At 41.8% G+C, this 10,088-nt stretch overlaps 1 protein-coding gene across 1 annotated transcript; it reads right to left on the bottom strand.

The window, feature by feature from the left end:
• Positions 1-255: 255 nt before the first annotated feature.
• NPS (neuropeptide S) lies at positions 256-9,494 on the bottom strand. The gene is made up of 3 exons (XM_073681345.1): positions 9,250-9,494; positions 9,069-9,147; positions 256-546 (listed from the first exon to the last, which is right to left on the bottom strand). The coding sequence occupies exons 1-3, from the start codon at positions 9,363-9,365 to the stop codon at positions 367-369; spliced, it is 375 nt and encodes a 124-aa protein (XP_073537446.1). The 5' UTR covers positions 9,366-9,494; the 3' UTR covers positions 256-366.
• Positions 9,495-10,088: the final 594 nt, after the last annotated feature.

The following is a 10,088-nucleotide window of genomic DNA, read 5'->3' as shown; positions in this document are numbered from 1 at the left end:
TTCTCTAAAAAGTCTGAGATTTGCTCTACAAGATCTGACAGCAGAATACAGACTACAGTTGTATACTTTCTTGCCTGTATTCTGCTGACAGGTCTTGCAGAACATTTTACATTTCCAACTTGACCTTTTACTTGTAAATGGAGGAATTCCAGGAATGACATTACCGAAGTATTTTATATATATATATATATATATATATATATATATATATATATATATATATATATATATGAGTTCATCTTCCAAACCGAAGCCCCGTAACTCATCATTCTCTCAACATAAAAGAGACAGGTTTTTGGTTTATACTTTTATATTCATAGAAAAAAAAATCCTCTATGTCCATGGGTGCTTTATGTGAACAATTAGTTAGGATTTTGCCCTTCTGAAGGAATTTTTTTTAATTCCTGATCCAACGCCGTTCCGAAAGGACCTCTTCATGAAAGACTTCTCTAGAAAGGGTTTGAGGAATGCCAGCTCTTCGCTACGATCGGCCTCCATCAGGCAACTGTTCAACAGGATGAGGCAGTAGTCTGATTTTCCAGATGACTATAGGGGAAGATAAAGAATCATTCAATGAATGGATACAACTAGCAGCAGAGTAACATATACAGCTCCAGGTCTCACTTTTCCTCAGCAATCTGCTTAGGGCACTGCTTTAATTGTGGTTTTACCACTACGGCCGTTCATAGTGTATTTAGAGGATATTCCACACATGTGGGATAGATGAGAGTCTTTGGCTATGGCCAAATAACTCACAGGTATCACTGCCGATATGTGCCATTTTTGACACTCCGGTTCAGACGGCCAAAATATCACGGTCCATATAAGGTCCGCAATGCCCCGACTGACCGCAGGTTTCCTGACCTGAACTTACAGCCTCATTTATGAGTTTGTAAGGAGAACCACGGCAAGTCCAGGCATTGTGGTCTGCAAATGATGCGTGAAATCCATCTGACCCTGGTCTAACACAATTTTTCTGTAGCTTTCCCTTGAGTTTTTCACATCATGACCCTGTCCTCTGCAAATACTGGCCATCTTTCCTGATAAAACCCATATAAGTTTATTGGTTGCCATCTCTCTCTTCCTTACCATAGTCATTCCCTGAAATAGTCTGTGGAACTGTGGACCATTCACATTTCCATTCATCCATTCCATCCGTGAAATCACCATATGGCACAGGAGTTTACAGGTCACTTTCTCACACAAAATCAACAGTCTTTTCCTCTGCTGCTGTACAAGAATCTGCCTAGACAGAATTATAATAAATGTATTTGTGAGAAACGGGGGTGGTTTCTAAAATATGCTAAATATGACATATTTTTCGCATTACTAATTATGCAACCGAGGATTAGTACATATGTAATTACATTTGCCCCTAAATCATGAAAAACAGAAATAGGTGGAACATTGCAGTGGAGCTTCTGCGGAGTACAATTTAACTGTTAGTAATATTTTTTTAAACATAGTAAATCCAATACAAAGATCAGTTTGCCCGAGACCTTGCATGCCTTAACCTACTTTACATCTACTACTTTAGCTTTTTTCTATACTAGTCTTTCAAAAAATGTTTGCAATATGTTAGGGGTCATTTAGAAAAAGTGACATAGACAATATTTTGAAGTCAAAGTGTCACAAAAAAATGTATGCCAGTCCACCATATATCTATTGGTTAGTTTGGCCAATAATGCCGCCAGACTGGTGATGCTATATACAAGGGAATAAGTGGCTAATGCCTCACTCAGATGACAATTTTTCACTTATGCTTTCTGTCAATGTTTTTCATGTATAGAACACCTTCCCATTATAAGCCATGGAGCTGTTCACATGTCCAATTTTTGGCAGACCAACTGTCCACAAAAAAACAAAAATGAAGATGTGTCTATTTTTGATCCAAGGGGTAATAATTCTCCTTGTGGAGAGTCATAAGCCAGGCCTGGCATGTCAGAGTGAGGAGACTTATATACCATGCATGCTGCTCTGGGAAATTCAATATACAAATTGTCTATTCAGAGAGGAAGAGGACTTGAACTGTAGTGCCACCTTCTGGAAGTAGCATTCCTAAAAGTCAATATTGACCCTTTAACGTGCCTTGCCATATGACTTAGTATAAAAGTCAAACAAAAGGATCATGCATGACATATACAGTACAAACCAAAAGTTTGGACACACCTAATTTAAAGATTTGTCTGTATTTTCATGACTATGAAAATTGTACATTCACACTGAAGTCATCAACACTATGAATTAACACATGTGGAATTATATACTTAACAAAAAAGTGTGAAACAACTGAAAATATGTCTTATATTCTAGGTTCTTCAAAGTAGCCACCTTTTGCTTTGACGACTGCTTTGCACACTCTTGGCATTCTCTTGATGAGCTTCAAGTGGTAGTCACCGGAAATGGTCTTCCAACAATCTTGAAGGAGTTCCCAGAGATGCTTAGCACTTGTTGGCCCTTTTGCCTTCACTCTGCGGTCCAGCTCACCCCAAACCATCTCGATTGGGTTCAGGTCTGGTGGCTGAGGAGGCCAGGTCATCTGGCGTAGCTCCCCATCACTCTCCTTCTTGGTCAAATAGCCCTTACACAGCCTGGAGGTGTGTTTGGTGTCATTGTCCTGTTGAAAAATAAATGATGGTCCAACTAAACGCCAATCGGATGGAATAGCATGCCGCTGCAAGATGCTGTGGCAGCCATGCTGGTTCAGTATGCCTTCAATCCCCAACAGTGTCACCAGCAAAGCAGTCCCACAACATCACACCTCCTCCTCCATGCATCATGGTGGGAACCAGGCATGTAGAGTCCATCCGTTCACATTTTCTGCGTCGCACAAAAACACGGTGGTTGGAACCAAAGATCTCAAATTTGGACTCATCAGACAAAAGCACAGATTTCCACTGGTCTAATGTCCATTCCTTGTGTTCTTTAGCCCAAACAAGTCTCTTCTGCTTGTTGCCTGTCCTTAGCAGTGGTTTCCTAGCAGCTATTTTACCATGAAGGCCTGCTGCACAAAGTCTCCTCTTAACAGTTGTTGTAGAGATGTGTCTGCTGCTAGAACTCTGTGTGGCATTGACCTGGTCTCTAATCTGAGCTGCTGTTAACCTGTGATTTCTGAGGCTGGTGACTTGGATAAACTTATCCTCAGAAGCAGAGGTGACTCTTGGTCTTCCTTTCCTGGGGCGGTCCTCATGTGAGCCAGTTTCTTTGTAGCGCTTGATGGTTTTTGCAACTGCACTTGGGGACACTTTCAAAGTTTTCCCAATTTTTCGCACTGACTGACCTTCATTTCTTAAAGTAATGATGGCCACTCATTTTTCTTTACTTAGCTGCTTTTTTCTTGCCATAATACAAATTCTAACAGTCTATTCACTGGGACTATCAGCTGTGTATTCACCAGACTTCTGCACAACACAACTGATGGTCCGAACCCCATTTATAAGGCAAGAAATCCCACTTATTAAACCTGACAGGGCACACCTGTGAAGTGAAAACCATTTCCGGTGACTACCTCTTGAAGCTCATCAAGAGAATGCCAAGAGTGTGCAAAGCAGTCATCAAAGCAAAAGGTGGCTACTTTGAAGAACCTAGAATATAAGACATATTTTCAGTTGTTTCACAATTTTTTGTTAAGTATATAATTCCACATGTGTTAATTCATAGTTTTGATGCCTTCAGTGTGAATGTACAGTTTTCATAGTCATGAAAATACAGAAAAATCTTTAAATGAGGTGTGTCCAAACTTTTGGTCTGTACTGTAAGTCTCTTTACTCTGGCATGCCATGCCTGGCTTGTCACTCTCCACAAGGAGAAATGTTTCCCCTTAGATCCCAGTTTTAAGCCTCTCACCTAACCAAATCAGATTTCATACTTTACACTGACCAAGGGAAGTACCCCTAAACACTGTGTCTGCAAATTGAGATTCTGGTTTGGCTTTTAACCTCAGTAATGTGACAAGGCTTGTTAGAGAGTAGATATTGACTTTTAGTATTGCTACTTCCAATAGGTGGCACTAGAGTTCAAATCCTCTTCCTCTCTGAAGAGACAATTTGCATATTTTTGATCTGGCTCACAGATCAAAATAGCCAATGCTAGTCAATGAGTATGTGAAGAAAGTGGACAGCGCACAGATGCCCTCCATACGCAATATATATGTTTGCTGGTTTTTACTATTAAATAGGTAGGAAAAGCTGGGATTTTTTTTTGCAATATAGTCATGTTGAAAAGCTGCCAAAAACAACCTTCTAGAACATTTCAGAAACATAATTCCATAAGGAGTTATGGATATACTATACGTCCTAGCTGTACATCGTGTATATCTTTGAGATCTCCAGAACATGGCGAACGCCTGCCTTGGTCTTAAACCATTATAGCACCCTGGGGTGGGTATATACATAGAATGGCTAGTAGGAGTCAGGTAGCAAAGCTGTGTTTGGTCTCAATGCGTAGCAGGGGCCCGGCCTGATCCGATGGCACCAGAACCGCCGCCCTAGGACCGTCCAGTAAGAAGTTATGATCTTTCATAAGTTTTGGAGAGTTAGCTACAAACCTTGAGGGGAAGGAGATGAGGACAATTCTGTGGGCGGAAAAGGGTGTGACCAACCAATGGGTTAAATGCTCATGTAAAGCATGGCCTATGGCTGTTTTCCGGGGAGGTCACAACGACGTATCATGTGGGGAGAAGTCGAGGACCAGAGGGGACCACAAGCCTTCCATGTGGCAGCCCCTCCCCCACAAGCCAGACCTTTCATCTGACTGTTTGTATACTATTTGTATTAGCATACCCTACCATTATACAGTATATATATATATACATATAACCATTGTGTATGTGTTGTATTGTCCAGTGTACCCTTAAGGCGATTAAAAATATACTTTAACTTTGGGCTGCTCTTTTATCTCAATCAAACGTCTGTATTCTCGGCTTAATTTTCCATGCTACCGGGGCTGGTTTCTGGCCCAATATAATCCCGTTAACAGACCAGGCTTATATTTAACGAGGAACTGGCGGCCGCTCTACCGGGCTGACTAGGCGCTGTTTTACTAGGGCTTGTGAAAGGAGCCTCTCAGACTGTCAGAGTTGTGGGCAAGTGTGGTGCCATGTCAATGACTGCGTGGGTCACATCCTCTCACACCCCATGCCTCCCTGGACCCGTGTGGACAGGGGGTGTCTATGTAAAACCGTGCCAATCTGACCTTATGTGTCCCCAAGGGGTGTTGAACGTCACGTTGGTACAAGTGGGGAGACCGTACTACATGATCCTTCTGATGTAATAGTGACGTCAGGCGGGGTGGTGAGGTATGGGTTCATCACAACTGCAAATTGAGGACACAGATCAAACATGGATGAAAACATGATTGTGCACAATGATGAAAAATTGTCCATTTTTTTCTTAAATGCAAAAAAAATGGATGTCTGAATGAGGATATGTTTCACCCTAATTCCATCTTCACACATGCATTTTTTTCTTATTGTTAAACTTGTTAAAAAAAAAATCGTAGGGAAGTTTGAAGTCTGTTATTTGACGCACATTTAGATGGAAGACTTCTGTCTAGAACTGATTCTTTTTTTTTGCGATGACCCACCCACTTCTAACAGAAGTGACTTTTCTACATTTGATGTCACAGTTTAAAACAAAAGTTGCAAAAGTATAGCTAAAACTATGAAGTGCTGGGGACCACTCTCTTTTGACAAGCTCAAAATAAAGATGTCAGACTTTGGTGAAAACTTATTTAAAAAAAACAAAAAATTTTATAAAATCAAGCACAAAAATGTGCCCAAATTCTGGCTCAAAACATATAATAAATTCATCTACATGAGTTTCAAGCAATTTCTCAGAGTTTTTTTTTTTAACTAGCATTTTAGGGCTGTTTTTTAGATCCTACAGAAAAGTCTGTGGGAGATGCTGGTAAAACTGGCAAAGCCTAAGCATTCTTCTGTTTAAAAGAGAAAAAAATGACAAAAAACACAGCAAAATGCCGAGTGTGAATCCAGCCCCAAGTTATAACACTGAATATTTATAACAATAAAACATTATAACGTCATGTATGTGAGATGGGGTAGATAATCTGGCACGGTATAAGTGTCACGTTTTTATGGTATTTTATCATAGGCATGTCTAAAAAAATATAAATCTTATGCAAACACTAATGTAACTACAGAGGTTTAAGTGTTAACCTCTATCCTTGTGGAACGTGACATGCAAGTGTAAGGAGACTTATAGGCCATGCACTGCTCTTCTGGGAAATTAAATATGCAAATTGCCTCTTTAGAGAGGAAGAAGATTAGAACTCTAGTGCAATCTACTGGAAGTTGCAATCCTCAAAGTCAATATCGACCCTTTAACAACCCTTGCCACATTACTTAAGATAAAAGCCGAAACCAGATACTTTATTTGCAGACACATGTGTTGGGGTGTTTGCCCCTCATCAGTGCAAAGCAAAAGATCTGATTTGGCTGTAATGTAAGATATTTTCCCTCTGGAGGGAAAATCTGCTGCATATTATAATAGCAGCAAAGTGGAAGAGGTTTTACCAAATTTCATTCACACTCTGTGCAAAAATGTGTCCATGTGAGCGTGCAGTACCCTTATTGTATCTGGAGTAATGAGGGTGGCTGTGGCATTAATCACCTTCCACTTCATAGATCTTCTCTCTTTTCTAGTCTACATGAGCGCGATATCCAGCAGTTCCCTCATATGTATGCATTACTGGGTATCGCTCAATACCAGTGAGAACTTGTAAGGAAATTATTGATTTATAGCTTCCCTGTCAGCAGACACTGGCAGTTTTATGGCCGTCTGTACCCTCTGCTCCATAGACATGACACAGGCTGCCACAAGCTATCCATGTGTGGAACCCCAGGGGTCTGGTTACCACAGTAATAGCAATATTACGTCTGTGAGCAGGTGGGAGGTCTCCTGGTCAGGAATCCTAATCATGCCACACCTCCTGCCCAGTCCTGGGAGGGGAAGAACTTCCCCTATATAAACTGGGGCTGAGGTAGGGTTAGTGGGTAGAAAAAGAACACAGACAGAGACAGAGACACAGTCTGGTCTGGTGTGGATCAGTTACAGGGAAAATAAGAACAGGAGCTCTGTGGAGCAGTGATAAAAGGAGTCCGGGACTGGAAGCTGTAGAGCTCGTCCGGACTGGAGAGATCTCACCGGACACGGAGTCCGAGGCTGTGGGGACTGTTCCATAACCAGCAGCAGAAACCGACCGGCAGGGGATTTCAGGTCCTCTGGCCAAGAAACCCGAAAGCACGGTCACACGCAAGGGACCAGCACCGCCGTCGTGGAGCGGAGGCTACCAGTAGGCCCCGAGTCACCGGCCATACGGGTGAGCGCCACACGGTACACTCAGGGACGTGGGCTACTTTTACCCGCTTCTAGCAAGGTAGCCAAGAAGAGTACAGTTAGTTGGGGAGGCCTACAACTCCGCCTGGCCAGGGGAGATCCTGTCTGCTCACGGACTGACCAGACCCCGACCGCTAGCCAGTACTCCCGGGAGGGTCTATCTTTGTCACCAGTAAAGACCCTGAACTACACCGCACCGTCTCTGAGTGGTTCCTGGTGCCTGGCAATTCTACCATCCCCATCATCCACGTCCGCTGCCCTGAGGCCATACCCCTCCCGTTGGGGGTTATACTACCCACGCTGCACAACTGTACCACCGGCCTCAGCGGTCTGCCCTGCAGCGGCGGTTTCGTAACCGCATTCAACGGGTGGCGTAGTCGAACAATATCACATCTGCCACTAAAAACATCGCCACTTAGTTTGACACCCTGGGCACGGACCGGGTCACCGCCACGAGGACTACCACCCCCAACAGATCCGGCTCCGGGTATTCCCCAAACATGGCCCAGGGGGCGCGTCACATGCATCTGCTAGGGGTTCTGTATGACAAAAGTTGCAGGACTTCTATTCTATCCATAAAGTTTCCTATTTTTTTTTCTGGCTTGTGGTTTTTTTTTTAAGCCTTTTTGTGTCTTTTTTTTTGTTAAACATACACATGCACTGGAATATTTTTTTAAAATGTGACGTGAATCCACCCTAATAGAATATGCCCTAGAACTAGTAATTTTAGGTGCTATAAATCTGATGTGTTATCTGATTTTCCCATTGGAACCTTACTATTAAAAATCAAACAAACATCTCGACTCTGCTGCTTCTGTAAGTGTAGATTTTCTAAAGCCATGCTGTACAATTTCTAGAGCTAAAAGATGATAATTAAAGACTGAACAAACCTTTGCAAAGATTTTTTTTTTTATAATTGTTCATTTGCTTTCTAAATGTAGAGTAGAGAAAACAGGACATAGACAAGGAAGAAAGCACATAAAGAGGAAATAAGTGCGAGGGAAAGGGGTTATACACAGATCTACAGTGGAGAGAGAAGAAAGCAGCTACAGTCTCAGGGAGGGCAGAGAAAATAGGTTATTTAAGAAGAAAGGCACATGAAGAGGAAATAGGAGCAGGATGAAATTTGTTCTGATGCATGAGCTAGCACCCTGGATACACACAGAGCTCACATTCAGCCTATATTACTGGGAGAGACACTCCCAGAAGGGACAAAACAAAAATCCATGTCAGAGGTGTCATAGATTTTAACGCTTTCATACTTTATTTTCAATAGAAATTATAGTTTAAGCAGACTTTGACCTTACAAGTATATGGCTTAAGCTACAAGATCCTAGTATATAGATGGAAAAGTCTCTTAGTATTGGAGATATGTGAGATAAAGTGGGAGTGGAGATTGTTTTTGTTATGCAATGGAAGAAAATTAAAATTACAGTCAACCTTTTGATCACCTGAGTGGGCTAACAGTTATTCATAAACTGAAGTTAACTAGACAGCACATGGATATAGATATAAAATGTTAGCAAATTTTACCAAAATTTTAGGATCATTTTATTTAATTCCCATTCATTCAATCTGGTATTCCCCATTTAGTTGAATCAGCCCGAGTTGCAATACCACACCCAGACATAAGGGGTGCTGTTTCTGGAAAGGAATTCTGAAAGATCAACCCTAGATAATTAATTGATAAATATTAACAAATGGGTAACTTACAGTCATGCACATGGCAGGTTGATACCAGAGATGCATGGTGGAAATCCAGAAGATGAATACAAAGTGAAGTTTGGAAATGCTACGGCAAAATATGAAGAAACAATTATACATGTAAATATACATCAGCTAGATTATATCTGCATATTTGCATTATTTTGTGTGCTCCATAGACAGTCCTTACCTGTTCTGCTGCAGTCCTTCCATTGTGGCAGTGTACGTTGGAGTCTCCTGAGTCTTCCTCCCGTCAGGAGGAGGTTTTATACTCTGTTCCTGAGTCATGTAGACGCTCGCTATCATGTCTAATTGATGTGGGGTGGCCTTTAATGAATGTTAACAGGGGGGAATGGGAGCTAGGAGGTGACTTTTCTCTGCATGACTTGTAGAACCTTGTGGCCTTTTGGAAATAAGCTTCTGACAAGGTCCTCCGTGACTCCATCAAGACTCGAGAAATTTTCTTAAAGTTTTGAGCAATTCCAAGTTATGACAGTGACCATATTAAACATGGAAATGTTAACCAGCTTTAATGATATTTCTCTTGTTAGTTTTGTGGCAGTGGCGAAATGAGAAGGTGTTGTTCCCTGGTGTCAAACTCTGTAAGAGGGCCCCCACCTACTATGCACCATTTATAATGCTGGTGTTGTCTTGTGGCAGATGGACCTTTGGTCACCTACCAGGCAGTAGGCCAAATGGAGACTACTTTGTGATGTGATGGAGACTACTTTGTGATGTGACCCAGGGGATATTGTCAAGACTTTTTCAAAGCCCAAACCTTCTTACAGAGAGTTTAAAAGTGAAGAATGGACAATCCATTGGACTTTACACACTAGGTTGTCCAAATCTGGTGCCATTGGTTCCACGACCATGCTGGCCTTTCAGTAGTAACACCAAGCAGTTATTTTTTCTTTACATGAAAAATTAGATCTCATAATATGTCTGTGAGGATACTTGCGCACGATCAGGATTTAAAGCAGAAATTTCCTGACCGTTTCTGCATCTCCTCGGCAGGAAAAACGCTGGGCG

The sequence above is a fragment of the Phyllobates terribilis genome, unplaced genomic scaffold (genome assembly GCF_046119375.1).
Source record: "Phyllobates terribilis strain yellow unplaced genomic scaffold, ASM4611937v1 Scaffold_5__5_contigs__length_657084704, whole genome shotgun sequence".
In the NCBI taxonomy this organism is placed as follows: Eukaryota; Metazoa; Chordata; class Amphibia; order Anura; family Dendrobatidae; genus Phyllobates; species Phyllobates terribilis.
Note: the sequence above shows the minus strand (reverse complement) of the source record. Positions and strands in the feature narration are given on the sequence as shown.

Bases quoted from the DNA above. Each gene is read 5' to 3' on its own strand.
- NPS (XM_073681345.1), bottom strand. From the start codon at position 9,365: ATGATAGCGAGCGTCTACATGACTCAGGAACAGAGTATAAAACCTCCT. The intron at 9,148-9,249 runs GTAAGGACTGTC...ATTTTGCCGTAG, and splicing joins GAAGGACTGCAGCAGAACAG to CATTTCCAAACTTCACTTTG. The intron at 547-9,068 runs GTAAGTTACCCA...CTTCCCCTATAG, and splicing joins AACCTGCCATGTGCATGACT to TCATCTGGAAAATCAGACTA.